Source organism: Carcharodon carcharias, chromosome 30, assembly GCF_017639515.1.
Source record: "Carcharodon carcharias isolate sCarCar2 chromosome 30, sCarCar2.pri, whole genome shotgun sequence".
NCBI lineage: Eukaryota > Metazoa > Chordata > Chondrichthyes > Lamniformes > Lamnidae > Carcharodon > Carcharodon carcharias.
Genome location: NC_054496.1, coordinates 19,784,513 through 19,802,424, shown reverse-complemented (window position 1 = coordinate 19,802,424; position 17,912 = coordinate 19,784,513). Strand labels below are relative to the sequence as shown.

The 17,912-nt window shown below is 46.4% G+C and overlaps 1 protein-coding gene across 1 annotated transcript in view; it reads right to left on the bottom strand.

Moving 5' to 3' along the window:
* Positions 1 to 5,045: 5,045 nt before the first annotated feature.
* Positions 5,046 to 17,912, bottom strand: part of LOC121271176 (adhesion G protein-coupled receptor E3-like) — a 72,006-nt gene continuing 59,139 nt past the window's right edge. The window contains exons 14-16 of the mRNA XM_041176939.1: positions 12,968 to 13,136; positions 11,890 to 11,991; positions 5,046 to 8,602 (exon numbers count right to left, since the gene is read on the bottom strand). Coding sequence (XP_041032873.1) covers positions 8,519 to 8,602; positions 11,890 to 11,991; positions 12,968 to 13,136 — 355 coding nt within the window. The 3' untranslated portion in view covers positions 5,046 to 8,518. The remainder of the gene's footprint in view (positions 8,603 to 11,889; positions 11,992 to 12,967; positions 13,137 to 17,912) is intronic.

The following is a 17,912-nucleotide window of genomic DNA, read 5'->3' as shown; positions in this document are numbered from 1 at the left end:
GGGACTTTGTGTGAAGTTAGCATTTTTGTAAATTTAAGCCCGAGTTGTGTTGACTTCATGTCAGTTACCTGGAATGGGTTGTTTTAAATTTTGGGTTTTGTACTGTGGGGTTGTGGGTGATTCAATAAAACCATTGTAAATTATCAGGAGAAACTTGTCTCACTGGTCACTCTGTTCAAGCCATCACACATGAATCTCGTGTCACGAACTTGAGTGTGGAGAGGGTCTCCGCGGGAAAAAGAGGAACCCCTACAGAATTGGCAACCATGCGCCAGGACACCAGTAGGTCATAGAGCTATACAACACAGAAACAAGCCCTTCGGCCTATCGTGTCTTTGCCGGCCATCAAGTGCCTATCTATTCTAATCCCATTTTCCAGCACTTGGCCCGTAGCCCTGTGTGCTATGGTGTTTCAAGTGCTCACCTAAGCACTTCTTAGATGATATGGCTAAACAGACAGCACCATGGACAAAGTAGGGGAGGAAGAGTGATGCTCTCATGACAGTGGAAATGGGGTTACAGAATTATATTTGTGAGAAGCTAAAGCCAAGTGAGGCTTGATTAAGGGTAATAGCTAATCCAGAGGATCCATTAGGATGGGTCAAGGGGTGGTCCGAGTCTTCCCAAAGGCAATAAAAGATAGAAAAGGCACTGTTGTTGCATGGATACAACTGGCAACACCATAAAGATCAGCGAGAAAATATTAAACTCAGACAAGAAGTTGAGGAAACAAGCCTCAGACAGGGAATCAGTAGTTAACCATTTGATGAAGGAACTTGAGGAAGTAAAGTTGGAAAGGACCACTGAACAGTTGGGGCCTGAAGAGGTCCATGAGCTGTTATCAGGGTCAGGTCTGTAAGGTAGAGGAAGAGGGAGATGAGTATCGGAAGTTATATTATGAGGCCAAGGCATAGGCTCAGGACTGGAAGACTAAGTGCGAGGGTGTGAAGGCGGCTTACTATTTGGCAAAGGGATGGAACAGGGACAAGGTCCCTTTTGAAGTAGAGAAGTTGTGTAATAAAGAGGTCCAGACACTGTTCACTGAATGCCTGGAGGAGGGGGACAGTGTCCCTTTTGCAGGAGTTTTGTTCATTCAAGAATGGATGGAGGAGACAAAGCTGAAAAAGTAACAGTCGTTTTGGTTAGAACAGTTTATTGTGCTGAGAGAGGTGGCGAGGTTTTTCAGGAGTCAGAGAATGTAGGGTGCAGAGCACGCAAGGGAATTCGGAACTTAAAAGGGAAAATGGGCAGGCAACAGGTACTGGGCCCTGCTGAGGTGAGAAGAGATGAGTTCCTCTGTCAGTGAGACCATGGTCCAACTGTATACGTAAGGTTGAGATATAAGAGGAACTTTGAAGTCATGGAAAATGGTTAGAGGAAAGTAAGAACTGACGTTGATATGCCCACGGTATAGTTAAAATGCTGTGTGAACAGTAAAAGAAACCTTGTGTGTATATGAGTGGATTCAGTTTCTGTCTGTGTTTGAACAGTGTCTTGTTTGAATTTGCGCTCCAGTGCCTGTCAATGATTGGATGTCGGAGGTGTTAAATCTAATTGTGCTGAACACTTGTGCTGATGGCGAGAGAGAGAGAGGGTCTTTGTCTCTTTGATTTCACTGCATGTCTGCAAGTCAGTGTCTATGTGTCACTTAAAAGTTGCTTAACCCCTTGTGATCTGTTTCGTATGTGGTTTTCAAACAGCTGTTTGTTTAATGTGTTTCGGAAATTGTAATATTGTGAGAGAATGTGCGTGTGATTAGGATTTTCCGTGGGTGCGGGTGAGCATGTTTTAAAATTTCCCCTGAAACTGTGATACCCTTCTTAAAAGGGAGGTGTCATTAGTGAAGTAAAATCATGATTCTAGGGTATTTTGATAAACGTGTGGGAATTTTAAACCAAATATGAGTTCACACATGTAGCTTTAGTGTTTGGTAGGATTGATTGGAATCTGGGATATTTGAAGTGATGATGGCTAATCCTTATTGGATTAGTCTTGGGTTAGAAACTTGTTACTAAATTCAAGGATTTGGGAATTTTGTCCCCAGAAAGAGAAAATTTTGGGATTGGATACCACTGATTGGAACTTGAGTTCAGGCTGCCAAAAGTGGGGGAAATAAAAACAGACAGCTTGGAATTTTAAACAATTGGAAGGAGAACAGTAAGAAATCTGAAGAAGTGTGTAAAAGATATCACGAGAGTTCAAAACGTAGAAACAGTTTCTGTCTTTAAAATTTATTTGTATTGGGCATCGCAAAATGTTTAAGGTTCTCAATCGACAGACACGTTTGAACAAATTAACCCATTTTGCCCCCAGCTAAATGGATCTTTTGTGTTTTTCCTGTAGGATCGAGATCGGCAGCAGCTTCGACCAGTGGAGGGTTTGGCTGCAGATTTTCCATATCACAAAATAGTCACGGGCTAAAGACATTGGGACTGGCAGGATTTTCAGGCCCCCCATCACGGGCAGGACCCCCAGCGAGGGGCGAGGTGGATCCCAGGCCAGAAGCTCCCCGTTGACTTGTGGCGGGATGGGAAGATCCCAATGGTGTGGAAAATCCCGCCCTTTGCTTTTTTTTTGGGGGGTTAAAAAAGGAAACGAAGAGGAATTTGACCTTATCCCATACAGGCCATCGGTTATTTCCCAAACAAAGGGCTTGAGTCTGGGAAATCTGATGCAAACACATTGACCAATGAGATAAAATCAAAAAACTGCGGATGCTGGAAATCCAAAACAAAAACAAAAATACCTGGAAAAACTCAGCAGGTCTGGCAGCATCTGCGGAGAGGGACACAGTTAACGTTTCGAGTCTAAATGACCCTTCAACAGAATTAAGTAAAAATAGAAAAGAGGTGAAATATAAGCTGGTTTAAGGGGGGTTGGGGGTAGAGCTGGATAGAGGGCCAGTGATAAGTGGAGATAACCAAAAGATGTCAAACACCAGGAGAGAAATGGAAAGCAATGAAGGTGAACAAGGCAAAAGAGAGATACGGAAATCCTGACGGGGAGAAGAGCAAAACTTCTTCAAGGTAGGCATTCCTTGAAGAGAAGTGGCAGTCAAGATGCTGCCAGACCTGCTGAGTTGTTCCAGGTATTTTTGTTTTTGTTTTGGATTTCCAGCATCCACAGTTTTTTGCTTTTACCTTCGTGTTTAATTGACTGCCACTTCTCTTCAAGGAATGCCTACCTTGAAGAAGTTTTGCTCTTCTCTCCATCAGGATTTCCGTATCTCTCTTTTGCCTTGTTCACTTTCATTGCTTTCCATTTCTCTCCTGATGTTTGACATCTTTTGGTTATCTCCACCTATCACTGGCCCTCTATCCAACTCTACCTGTTCCACCACCCTCCACCCCCTTAAACCAGCTTATATTTCACCTCTTCTATTTTGACTTAGTTCTATTGAAGGGTCATTCAGACTCGAAACGTTGACCAATGAGTATCAGACTTTTCAAAACCAGTAAGTCTGGGCATGAGAAATTGGAATTGGAGAATCATTTCTAATTCATGTGGGTTGGTACGCTAAACATTTTGAGGGGAAATTAACTGAAATTCTAAGGGATTCTAGGAAATCAAAAAATCATACGCAGTCTAGGTGGTTTCTACAGATATAAATAAAAGGGGCTTCTCTTGAGGAAGAACTGAGTTAAATATTACGAGAAATCTGTCCACCCAACAACACTGTTGTTTGGATTTAGGACAATTTTGAGATGTGAAAAGCACGGGAATTGCAAGACCCCCTGAATGGGAAACCACAAGATGGGTACAGATGAAGGGATAGCTGGAAAATCTTTTAAGACCGGTCATGGTGTAATTTTAATGAGATTGAGTGAGGTGATCTGCAGGTTGGGAGTGTCAGACCTGAAAGAGGTGTCTATCTAAGCTGACATTATTCAGAGATCGCTTTCAAGTTATAATGGATAAGCTGTTTCACCCCAGAGAGATCAGTGATACTAGGGGATAGATTTTTGTAAGTTTAAGCCCAAGTTGTGGTGACTTGGTGTCAGGTACTGGGAATGGGTTGTTTTAAACTTTGGGTTTTGCACTGTGGGATGGAGGGTGATTCAATAAAACCATCAGGAGAAACTTATCTTGCTGCTCAGTCTGTTCAAGCCGTACCCACGTGAATCTGGTGTCATGAACTTGAGTGTGGTGGGGAGGTGGATGGGCCTCTAAGGGAAAAGGGGAACCCCTACAGCTGTGCTGCATTTTTCCTTCAATGGTTATCTGGAGTGGGAACAAAATAAGTTCTCTCCAAGGATGCGGGATTTTCAAAGATGTAGATCGTTTTGTAAATCTTTGTCTTCTTGAGCTCCATTGGTTGATGGTCATGTAACGTTATGTGAAATCACTGTTATACTCACAGTGACATTTACTGGTTCAATAACACTCACCATTAATATTACAGACATTGGGGCTCTTGGGGACCAGAGCTTGATGATTATCGTTCAGGATATGATGGCAACTTGCCTGTATCCTAATCTTCAATTTTAGGAGAGTCCTTCCTATTCCCTCTCTCCTACTGACACAAAGCACCAGAACAATGCCATGAGCACATCCAGAAGTGATGCATGAACACTTACAAATGAGAACTGAATTGTATCTGCCCTGACTCATTGCATGTTGTAGTAATTATGGCTTTATTTAGTGTGTAATGTACCTTTAAGAATGATACGTGTTAGGAGAGATCACATGATCAATGGTAACCAATAGGAGCATAGCGCGGGCTACCTCATCAGTCAGTGTAGAGTTAGAGTTGGAGTTGAAAGCACACGTGTAGTTGCTGCTGAGTATATTGTAAATAAGCTTAATGTTTCCACCCAAGAAGTGTCTGCAGATCAATTCTATCATTAATAGCACAACTCAGCCACCCTACAACACATGCCTAGTACAAAACTTCACCAGCCACACAGGAAATAAGGAAGGGCTGACCATACTGAGGATGAGGAGGGGGATGGATGGATGAGTGGGTGGGGCGAGTAGGAATGGGATTGCTTTCAACTTCATATATAAAATAAGTCAAAGACATTAGTTCCAAGGCATTTTATTTTCTACCGAGCACTTTCCTAACACTATATCAAATGACAGAGATCTAAGATATGTTTTAAATATACTTTTCATATCACCTAAATTTAAATTGACGTCCAATTGGCCTGACTTACATTGAACCAATATTTTGGGTTTATCTTTGAAATGCAAATTCGTAGTTAACATTCGGCCCCTCTCTTAACTGCCTTCCCTGTTAAACTTTCCTCCTGCTTCATTGCCAATATGCCCTCTGAATAATTTTTATTACTCGTGTCCAAAGCAGGTATCATTATTTTTTTGAAACATGGATAGGGTCAGACTGGAGGGATAGAACACAAGTTTTACACATCGCGCACTTTGATTGCCCATTCCCTTCTATGTCTATGATGGGCTTTGCAGGGGTGGTGGTGGGTTAGATTCATCTTACCCCCATGGTCGCCAAAGTTGTGCTTTACTTGAGATCTGCTCAGTGTATTGTAAAGTCTTAAGCAGCCTCTGTAGATCTGTACTCTGCTGTTCTGTTCATGTGACCCCAACTCAATTTGTGATTTCATTGTCTTCTTATATTCTCTAGGTTTATCTCTATTAGACAGAATGAAGTACTAATTCACCTTTCCCATCACTTTTTCCAGTTGTGGTTATCATTTTAACCTAATTTTCATGAGACCCAACACCAGTTTTATTCTGTAAGTAGGTGAATCTGAATCTCCCGTCTTGTACACTAATTCCAGGGTCTGACCTGTGTTAAAATGGCAATCACCTTGTTAAAACCAATTGCTAGCTAAACAGGTGATGGGCATTGATTATCCCATCTAAACGGGATAAAAAGACTCAGCTTTGTATGGAAGCTACTTGGAGGTCAGTAGCATTGAGGAGTTGTCTTGAAAATAAATCAGCTTGAACCAGCAGACCAGCCTGGATTAATTTTTCCACCACAACCTCTTATTGTGAGTAACAACCTAAACCCATCCAAATGGGGCAAAATGGCCAAGGCCCACAACTGGGTATTCTTTTAACTCTACATTGTCCCATGGATAACATACAAACATCAATACACTGCTCCCTTTAACTTCAAACTGTACTCACATACACTGCTCCCGTTAACTTCAAACTGTACTCACAAACACAGTTCCCTTTAACTTCAAACTGTACTCACATACACTGCTCCCGTTAACTTCAAACTGTACTCACAAACACTGTTCCCTTTAACTTCAAACTGTACTCACAAACACTGTTCCCTTTAACTTCAAACTGTACTCACATACACTGCTCCCGTTAACTTCAAACTGTACTCACAAACACTGTTCCCTTTAATTTCAAACTGTACTCACAAACACTGTTCCCTTTAACTTCAAACTGTACTCACAAACACTGTTCCCTTTAACTTCAAACTGTACTCACAAACACTGTTCCCTTTAATTTCAAATGGTACTCACAAACACTGTTCTCTTTAATTTCAAACTGTACTCACAAACACTGTTCCCTTTAACTTCAAGTGGTACTCACAAACACTGTTCTCTTTAACTTCAAATGGTACTCACAAACACTGTTCCCTTTAACTTCAAACTGTACTCACAAACACTGTTCCCTTTAACTTCAAATGGTACTCACAAACACTGTTACAAATTTAAAAAGCTATGTAGGTCAGGCAGCATCTGTGGAGAGATAAACAGATTTAACCTTACAAGTCTGTGACCTTTCATCCTATTCCCCTTCTCCTATTTAATCGGGTTCTCTTCTTCTCTCCACAGATGCTGCCTGACCAGTTGTGTATTTCCAACATTTTCTGTATTTAGTTCGGATCCCTCATGCCCACAGTATTTTGCCGTTGCATGAGTGTTTCATTCACTGCCACTTCTCTTCCAGGAAAGGCCGCCTAAAGAAATTCTACTCTCCCCTCTGCCAGGATTCCTGTTGTTCCTCTTCTACCTTGTTCACCTTCATTGCTTTCTGTTCCCTTTTGATGAAAGGTCATGACCTGAAACGTCGACTCTGTTTCTCCCTCTACAGATGCTGCTTGACCCGCTGAGTATTCCCAGCATGTCCTGGTATAACTCGCACGCAGTTACCTTGAACTTCAAGGAAGTCTCACATTCATTGTTCCCTTTAACACTTTTTAATTTCAAACACCACTTATGCTGGGGATCACTCGGAGGAGTGTGTGTCCACCTGTACAACGATCAGATCCATCCATGAGTCCACAATTGTAAATTGTCCCAATTTGACCCTAAGCACACAGTTCTTATAACACAAAGATCCTACTGATGACAATGGATTGACACAACAACCACCCCCCCACTACTTTTGCTTGTACCATCTTGAATTGATCATCTCCCCATCCTGAGTCAGTGAATAGCCCATTATCACACAGGGAAATATCCTTGCTCTGGTCGACATTCAACCATCATCACACAAAGGTGCTATGATGGGAAAAGCTCTCAGCTTACCAGGATTCTGAAAGGTTGCTGAATGAGTTCAACTCCAGGGACAATTTTGATATTAACACTTCCAAATAATGAGGCAGCCAGTTCAGATTGGGTTGAACCATGGCCGCTACTCATTAAGCTGTAAATCCTGTTAACAGCTTAACCGCAGGACTTCAACAACAGGACAGTTGGTTAAGTAAATGTCATTGTGCGGCCTGATTACTCCCAGTTATTTTCTTGTTTAACATATGCCTGGAGTTAATACAATGCATCTGTGCCTCTGCATGAATAATTCCCTTTCAGCTCTCGGCTGGTTTTAAAAATGTTGCTCGAAGTCCCGTTGGTTCCTTGAGTCGTGTTAGGATATGAAACTTGGTCAGTTTACAAATCAGCCTTTACAGTACAACCACTTCATCCTTTAATGTCGGTTTACTTGTTAAATGTGTTCTTGTTCCAGAATTGGCTACGATTCTCCATCCCAATATTAACTTCAGTCAGTAAAATCAGCATTGCACATGATTCCATCAATGCCCCAAAAGGCAGGTTGAGTTAAGATTGTCCTAGCTTTCTACTGATCTAGTTAAAAAGGTGGTTAATATGACTTTAATCCATTAGGAGTCTGACCTTATTCTTCTTTACGTGAATGTTGGGGTGCACATTATCTATTACTGAGGAATCTTCAGCTGCCTGGACCCTCAAGTCTAGATCTCTCCCCACACCCCCCCGAAACCTCCCTGCCTCTCTGTCCTCCTTTAAAGTCACTCCTCAAAGCCTATGTCTTTGATCAAGCTTTTGGTCACTCCTCATGTGGCTCGGTGTCTAATTTTGTTTGATAGAACTCCTGTGACAGCCTTATGACATTTTACTATGTTAATGTCGCTATATAAGCACAATTTGTTGAGAGACATGGAGAAATAAGCAGGTGTGTTACAAGAGCATTATTTTCAAATGATCTGTTAGTTCAAAATGTCAGAAAGTTGCTTAAAACTGGGGAAAGTTAGTCCTGACATATTCCAATTGTTGTTCTTTAAACCAACTGGAGTCCAGGTTGGAATTCAGTGAATCATGTGCTACTTCTCCCTCATTTCCTCAATGTCTGATTTTATCCAAGAAGCCTCCGATTTAGCTATGGGTTCATTCGTGGTCGTCAGTACCTGGGAAAACATAACATTATAGATTTTACATCTTCAATCTCGTCATATCTATATCTTGGAATACCTCAGCAATGCTGCATGTCTGTTAACGTTCGTTTACATGACATTTCCGCAAGTAAATATTGGGGCTTACACCACATGTGACTGAAAAGCCTTCAGCTGACAAGGCCCTAAGTTCTGGAATTCTCTTCCTAAACATCCCCGCCTCTTTCTCACTCTCTCTGTCTCTCTCTCTCTCTACTTTTAAGACAAACCTTAAAACCTTAATATCTCTTTGACTGAGGAAAGTGTCTTTTTGCTCGCGATGTTAAATCAAGGCAAAACTCAGCAGGTCTGACAGCATCTGTGGAGAGGAAGACAGAGTCAATGTTTCGAGTCTGTTTTGGTTTCAGATTTCCAGCATCCGCAGTATTTTGCTTTTATCTTAGTGTTAAATCAAGGCCCTGTCTACCCTCTCAGGGGGATGTAAAGGATCCCATGGCACTATTTCGATGAAGAGCAGGGTAAATATCCTTTACATGAATGCGCCTACTACAAAAGGTGAGGTCTGTCGGCAAAGACAGACAAAAAAAACAGTAATTGCAGTCACGTAGCTGAGCTCCGCGGGAGATGGTGGTGTAATAGTGCAATGATAATGTCATTGGGCTAGTAATCTAGATACCCAGGCTAATACTCTAGTGGCATGGGTTCAAATCCCACCATGGCACCTAGTGGGATTTAAATTCAATTAATTTAAGAAAATCCAAAATTCAAAGGGTAATCAATAGCTAAAAAAATCCATCTGGTTCACTAGTGTCCTTTAGGGAAGGAAATCTGCCATCTTTACCTGGTCTGGCCTACATGTAACTCCAGAGCCAAATGTGCTTGACTCGTAACTGCCCTCAAGGGTACTTAGGGATGCCCATCAAATGCTGGCCTTGCCAGCGACACACACCATGAAAGATTTTTCTTAAAATTGGCCTGTGGATTGGGTGAAACTCAGTGTCAAGCAGTAAGAGATTCCATCTAAAATCAGCACTAAAAGTAGCAACACAGATTGATAATCCATTCAAAAGGAGCAAAGGGTTTCATTTCTGGAAGGATAGAATTGAAAATCAGAGAGCCTTCAGTCACGTGGATAGATTGGAGAGGTTGGGACTCTTTCCCTTGGGGAAGAGGACATTGATAGAGGTGTTCAAAATCATGAGGGGTCTGGACAGAACAGATAGGGAAACTGTGCCCATTGGTGGAAGGATCAAGAACCAGAGGGCACAGATTTAACAAAATTGGCAAAAGAAGCAAAGGTGACATGAGGAAAACCTTTTTCACACAGCGAGTGGTTAGGATCTGGAATGAGCGTGTGGTGGAGCCAGGTTCAACCAAGGCATTCAAGAGGGCATTGGATGATTATTTAAACAGAAACCATGTGCAGGGTTACAAGGTTAAGAACCAATTGGATTATTATCAGAAAAGGAATGACGAGGAGAAGACAGAGGAGTGGCATTAAGTAAATTTCTCCCACCGAGAGCTGGCACAGACATGATGGGCTTTCTGTGCTGAGGCAATTCTATGATTGAAAATTGCCACATTATAGGAAGGATGTGAAAGCATTGGAGAGGGTGCAGAAGAGGTTTACAAGAATGGTTCCAGGGATGAGACACTTCAGTTATGAGGAAAGATTGGAGCAGTTGGAGCTGTTTTCCTTGGAGAGAAAGAGGTGAAGAGGGGACTTGATAGACATTTTCAAAATAATGAGGGATCTGGACAGAGTGGATAGGGAGAAGCTGTTCCGCCCATAAACAGATCGACAACCCACAGTTTTAAAGCATTTCGCAAAAGAAGCAAATGTGAAATGAGAACAAACTTTTTCACACAGCGAGTAGTTAGGGTTTGGAATGCACTGCCTGGAAATGTGGTGAAGGCAGGTTCAACTGAGGCATTCAAGAGGGCGTTGGATGGTTATCTAAACAGAAACAATGTGCAGGGTTACGGGGGAAAGGTAGGAGATTGGCACTAAGTTAAAATGCTCATTGAGCTGGTGCAGACATGATGGGCCGAATGGCCTCCTTCTACACCATAACAATTCTGTGATTCTGTGAACCCTGGTTAGACCATATTTAAAGTACGGTGTACAGTCCTAGTCTCCTTATTACTGTAAAAGATATAGAGGCATTGGAGAAGGTGCAAAAATGATATTTACAATCGTGCTACCAGAGATGAGAGTTTATAATGTTGAACAGGTTGGGGTGCTTTACTCTAGAAAAACAGAGGATGGGAGTTGGCTTAATAGAGGTCTTGAAAATTATGAAAGGATTTAATAAAGCAAAGATAGAGAAGGTGTTTTCACTTGTTGAGGGGAGGCCAAAACTAGAGGCCATAAAATAAGATAGTCATTAAAGTATCCAAAATGGAGTTTGGGAGGAATTTATTTACCACCGAGTGGTTAGAATGTGGGACTCGGTACCCCTGGGAGCGTTGAGGTGAATATTATAGATGTTTTATCGGGGTAGCTGGATGAACACATGGGCCAGAATTTTCCGCTCGTCTGGCGGACGCCATAACCCGACCGAGCGTAAAATGAGGCGTGACGATGTTGGGCGAGCGTCCCGATGTCATCACGCACTCGGGCGATATTCCGGTCGGCAGGCGTGCGGGGGAGTTGGCAGCGCGCCTGCCGACAATGAACAGGCCTATTCAGGCCACTAAAGTGCCAAATAAACGTAATTTTTCACTGCCCGTCCAAAACCTTATGGGTTGAGGTTTCCAATAGCGATTGAAAATTGAAGTCAAATTTTAACATTTCATTCACAACGTGTCCCTGCTCATGTGACAGAGTCACACGTGAGGGGACGTGTTTTTCTCTAACGTTCCTTAATTTTTAAGTTTCAAACATCTTCGCCTCCCTGAGGCAGCTCCGTGGCCCAGGGAGCTTCTCTGGCGCGCGAGTGTGTGCCCCTGCGCAAAGTTCCCCCACTCGCCCTCCTCGCCCAGCCACACCGGCAGCGCTTAGCACCGCGCCACACGGTTCAAAACCGGGCGGGGCCTGAATTGGCCCAGCAGCGTCAAGTTGCAGTCATGGCCCAATGGTGGGCAGCGGCCAGCTTCCCGGCCACTCCCACTCATGCCCCCATCCCCCTCCCCACCAAGCCCGCCCAATGAGGGCAAAGTCCTGGCCGGGAGGGAGAAAGGGACGTGAAAGTGGAGATGGGTGAAGAGGAATGGGAAGCAGGCTCATCCATTAGCCTGAACATCCAGTTTCTCTGCGGCAAATAATAAAAGGACTGGTTGTTCCCTGGATGGTCACTCACCACCACACTGTAAATGTTCGAGGTGGAAGAGTACTTATCCGGCGTTTCAATTCTCTTTGGCTGCCAAATTCTGTTAAACCACATCCGATATTCTCTCCTCACCTGGGGACATAACCGAATATAGGAACTGTACGTTACGAATGAGCATTGAAGACAAAACTGTCCACTAACGCCAGTAAAAGTCCATTTCTGCTGTACGTCAACATGAGAAACTTGCCAACTGCAAAACATTAGACTGTATTTTCGCTTTTTGTTACACAGCAAACACATCCATTTATGTACGTCAATCACAATTTGTGGAATTCTTTACCGCAGAGGGCTGTAGAGGTTGGGTCGATAAGTATATTCAAGGCTGTGTTGACAGAATTTTTTAATCAGTAAGGGAATCAAGGGTTATGGGGAAAAGGCAGGAAAGTGGAGTTGAGGATTATCAAATCAGCCATGATCTCATTGAATGGGGGAGCAGGCTCGATGGGCCAAGTAACCTACTTCTGCTCCTGCATCTTATGGTCACAGGAACGGCACAGCATTCAGCATTTTCCATTGATGTACATGAGCACACACATTCACATGTACAGGTACGCTCTCACATAGACACGCACACGTACGCTCTCAAACAGACACACACGCACACATACACTCTTACACAGACATGCACACATACGCTCTCACACGGCCACGCACACGTACGCTCTCACACGGACACGCACATGTACGCTCTCACACGGACACGCACATGTACGCTCTCACACGGACACGCACATGTACGCTCTCACACAGACACGCACATGTACGCTCTCATACGGACACGCACACGTACGCTCTCATACGGACACGCACACGTACGCTCTCACATGGACACGCACACGTACGCTCTCACATGGACACGCACAAGTACGCTCTCACACAGACACGCACAAGTACGCTCTCACACAGACACGCACACATACGGTCTCACACACAAATCCACAGACACAAATAGGCATCAAATATACATACAAACCAGTTACAGAAATGTAACTGCGACTCTTAATCAGGATTGTGTGTGTAAGAAAATTCAAGTACCAAAGTTGTCTACCTTGTTGTTTAACAAGCAGTAAACGATGAAAATGAATATGCCCTGGACAACGTTCAACATGGTGAATAAATAGGACATCACAATCGTCCCCTCGTTGATCTGAAACAAGCCGAAAACCCAGGAGCAGCCCAGCAGGATAAATTGTGCCATTGCTTTGAACGTGAGCATCCTGTGAAAAGACAGGAGCAGGTTTAGTGTGAAAGCCTCTCAGAAAACCTTTCAAACATTGGAAGAAATGTTTATGTTACACCCTGGAAACACTGATTTGCAGAGGGGTGCGGTTTTAGATGTAGCATGTGCTCTCCAGGACACCCCAAGTCGAACATTACTCCTGAATATGAAAGGCATCGCAACAATGTTTGACCCGATCATTCTCTGACATCCAGTTTCCGTCACGGATTGCTGGATAAAGATTCTAAGGAGAAGCCCTGGTTGATTTTCCCATTCCATAATATTGTTACAATTTGGAACTTTCTTTACTCATTCATGGGATGTGGGCTTCGCTGGCTGGACTAGCATTTATTGCCCATCCCTAATTACCCTTGAGAAGGTGGTGGTGAGCAGCCTTCTTGAACCGCTGCAGTCCATGTGGTGTAGGTACACCCACAGTGCTGTTAGGGAGGGAGATCCAGGATTTTGACCCAGCGACAGTGAAGGAACGGCGATATATTTCCAAGTCAGGGTGGTGAGTGGCTTGGAGGGGAACTTCCAGGTTCCCATCTATCTGCTGCCCTTATTCTTCGAGATGGTGGTGGTTTTGGAAGATGCTGTAAGAGGAGCCTTGGTGAGTTCATGCAGTGCATCCTGTAAATGGTACACACTGCTACTACTGTGCGTCAGTGGTGGAGTGAATGAATGTTTGTGGTTAAAATGTCAATCAAACGGGCTTCCTTGTCCTGGATGTTGTTGAGCTTCTTGAGTGTTGTTGGAGCTACACTCACCCAGGCAAGTGGGGGTGGGGAGTGAATGTGTGTGGATGGGGTGACAATCAAGGGTGCCTTGTGGGAGCGGGCAGGCACGGACCAGGTCACTCGCCGCCATTTTACATGGGCAGGCCAATTAAGGCCCACCCAGCGTGAAACGTGGCTCCCGAGGACAGTGGGAGTGGGCGGGCGGGGCTGCTATGACCACCGGGTCCAATGGCAACCCGGGCAGCCTGTTTAAAAATGCTCCCACAGCCTTGCAAAGGCTGACAAACACGGCCAGCAGAAGGGCTGCCCAGCGCTGCTGGTGAGCAGGCCAGGCAGGAGGGTAGGGCAGGGGGACCACTGTGCCCCTCATTTCTCAGGCGATTGCCTCGCTGCCCTCCTCCAGGAGGTGGCAGCACAGCGGGAGGTCCTCTTTCTGAGGGATGGGCGGAGGAGACCCCTGGGAGGAGGTGGCGGAGGTGGTGAGCTCCCATGACGTGGTGCAGCGCACCTGGATCCAGTGCGGTAAGCGCTTCAATGACCTCTTGCGCTCTGGAACCGTGGGTACCATGTTGGCACTGGTCACTGAACCCAGCAGGTAGGCTTTCCCCCGGCCACACCCCCTCAACTTTGAGTGTAGTTATTGCATTGAATCATTGACGGTGTGTGTCCTTCGCTGGGTGGGCCAGCAGAGGTCACCCTGAGAGGGTGGTGAAGAGATGGGTTCTGCCCCTGCAGCGCGTGCTACACTGAGACCCACATTACCGGTTTGGGGGCAGCCTGGAGGAGCTGCACCTGGGCGCAGTGCTGGAACTCCAGGACATGTCCAACTCAGGGTGATGAGGTGCAGGGAGGGTATGGCAATGAACCACCTGCTGCCCTCTGCGCTCCACGTGCTTGCGTCTCCTTGCTATGGAAGGTTAGACCGTGTGGTGCCTAATGGGATGTAGGCAGCCTGTGGCCAAGGAGGTTGTGAGGAGGGAGAGGGGTGGGGAGCAGGCTGGCATCTTTGTGTGAGTGTTGGGCAGCAGTGGGGTGAGGAGGCACTGGAGCCCTGATATGTCCCACTCTGGGTGGGATGGGCTGTGCGCAAAGAGTCCAGGTACAATTTTCACTAATCAATGCTCTTCTCTTCTTTTCAGGAGAAGAACGTTCACAATGCAGCCGAGCGGGTGAGGACTGGTGGAGGGCCAACACAGTTGGCCATCATTACCAGGTTCAAGCAGGAGGCCCTTGATCTGGAGGGGCACCATGTGCCCAGGCCCAGCAATGTGGGTGAGGCTGGGGTGCCACAGGGAGGTATGTTTGCCCAGCAGTGAGGTCACCATTCATGTCCCAGCAGCCATGGCGGTGCTGAATGTTCAGTGATTGAAGTTTGCAACATGGCTTGACCATTGGTTATGGAAGGATGAGCGCATAATGATCCGGGGGACAGGGATGCACATTGACATTGTCTCCACGTTAACTGATCCAATGTCCTTGTTCTTCCTTTCAGCATCATTGGAGAAGGGCCGGGAGGAGGAGCAGAGACCCCTCTCACCCCTGAGGGCCCTGAAGTCTCACTAGCGTCACTCCATCTCTGCCAGGCAGGCACCAGCACAGATACTAGCAGCTCAGTGGGAATTAGAACATTGGCTAGTGTCCGGGGCACAGCGGTGAGGGTACTTCACAGTCGCTGGAGGAGCTAGCAGAGACAGAGAGTCCCCATGGCGCCAGCAGTCGGAGGCCTGCAGTGGACCAGGCACATGCTCAGTCGGTGCCTGATGATGTGCCTCTGGAGTCGTCCATGAGGCAGCAAATGTTGAAAGTCCAGCAGGGTGTCCGGGAGGATCTGGTGGAGATACATGAGGCTATTCTTGGCTTGGTCTATGTGGTGCAGGAGTCCATGTGGGCCATTGCTGATGCAATGACCCTCATGGCCGAGCGCCAGGCATCCCCCATGGAGAGATTGGTGACTCTCGTGGAGAGGCTCCTCCAGGAGACCAATCAGAGCTTCCTGGGGATGCGCTCTGACCAGCAAGCCCTCACATCGGCATTGACCTCAGCTGGTCAGCGCCAGTGTGGGAGATGATCTGGGCACCAAGTTTCCCAGCTCGGTGCCCATCCATCCACGGTGAGCAGGGAGGTCTGAAGCGAGCTCACGTCTCTGCGGACTCCTCTCAGGGTGCTCCAGATGAGGGCAGCTGCTACTCCACCCCTCTACAGTGACTGAAGCATCCAACGAGGCTGCAATGACTGGGGAGATGCCAGCTGTGGGACTGGCAACTCCCTCCCAGGCGGAGCCAGCACAGGCTCCACGGGCCAGAGGTTGGTTGCCAAGGTCATTGAGGCCAACAGAACAGCAGGGTGAGCAGGCTGGCTCAGGTGCCAGTGCCAGCAAGGGAATAGCACCAAGATGTAGCACCCAAAAGCATAAATTTAAGGCACTTTTGGCACACCACAGGTTTTTCACTGGTGTTTTTGTGTTGCCCCGCAATGAGGTCATGATTAGTTGGTGTCATGTTTAACATCTTTGTCATTTTGTTTCCTTAAGTTCATTTTGTTATATCATTAAATTTAGACATGTGACCATGGCAGAGGGTGACTCTTTTCCCCTGCAGGTGGATGGTTACCCATGATGTTATGAGTGAGTTGTGTCACGTTGAGCTTTATTGACAAGGCCCTTAGTTAATGTTCTTATCCAGGCAGATTTAGCACTCAGGTATCAAGTATTGAGCCTGCAGCACAGGCTTGTCCTGGAGGTCCATATGTGGTGTTCTAGCTGAAGGTTCATTGGATTAAAGCCTCCCAGGTGTCCCTGCCTCCCTGGAGTATGCCCAGGTCAACGTCTACCCCCTCAGCATTTTCCTGTGCGTGCTCATCCTCGGACTCACTGCTGGACTCATCGTGTGCAGCTGCAGCCACTGCGTTTGCATCTCCTTCATCCACAGCGTTCCCCCCTTTCCAGTGCAAGATTGTGGAGAGTGCAGCATGCTACCACCATCACCACGATCTGGGGGGCACTGGAGTGCGCCCCCTGAGCGGTCCTGGCACCGGAAGGGCATCTTGAGAAGACCGATGGTTCCCTCCACCACAGCCCTTGTGGTGCCGTGGCTCCTATTGTACCGCTGCTCAGCTTCTGTTCTTGGACAGCGGAGAGGCGTCATGAGCCACCTTCTGAGGGGATAGCCCTTGTCACCCAGCAGCCATCCATCCAGCCGGGCTGGAGCACTGAAGAGCCCAGGCACCTGGGAGTGTCTGAGGATGTAGGTGTCGTGGGAGCTGCCTGGATACCTTGCACAGACTTGTAGAATCAGCATCCTGTGATCACACACTATCTGCACGTTCATGGAGTGGAAGCCCTTCCTGTTGATGAAGGCACCGGGCTCACCTGCTGGTGCCTTGATGGCCACATGTGTACAGTCTATAGCACCCTGGACACGGGGGAAGCCAGCAATGGCCACGAAGCCTCTGGCTCACTGTGTCTGGCTTGCCTGGTCCCAGTGGAAGTGGATGCAGGTCAATGCCTGTCTGAACAGAGCGTCTGTGACCTGCTTGACACAGTGTGGACAGCTGATTGGGAGACACTGCAAAAATCACCCACCGAGCCCTGGAAGGAACCAGAGGCATAGGAGTTGAAGGCAACTGTGACCTTTAGAGCCACTGACATGGGGTGTTCACCCACACAGTTCACGGAGATCTCAGGCCCAATCATCTGACAGATATAGTTGACTGTCTCCCTTGAGAGATGGAGCCTCCTTCAGCAATGCACCTTAGGCATATTGAGGTAGCTGCTTCACCGCCTGTATACCCTGGCAGCAGGATAGTGGCATCTTCTGCAGCCCCTTCTGCCTTGGACTTCCCATTGGCTCTGCAGCCCTTGTGCCTGCACCTGTCCTCCCAAAGGTGGCTCCCCCTGGAGGCTGAATGTATACTGCTGACCTCCTCCTCCTTCTGGCCCTCCCTTCTTCCTCAGAGGAGGTGTCTCCAGTGGAGAGCACAGGTTCCATTCCCAGGCTAAGGGAAGGCTTCCTGAAACCTGCAGGCCCCAAAAAGGA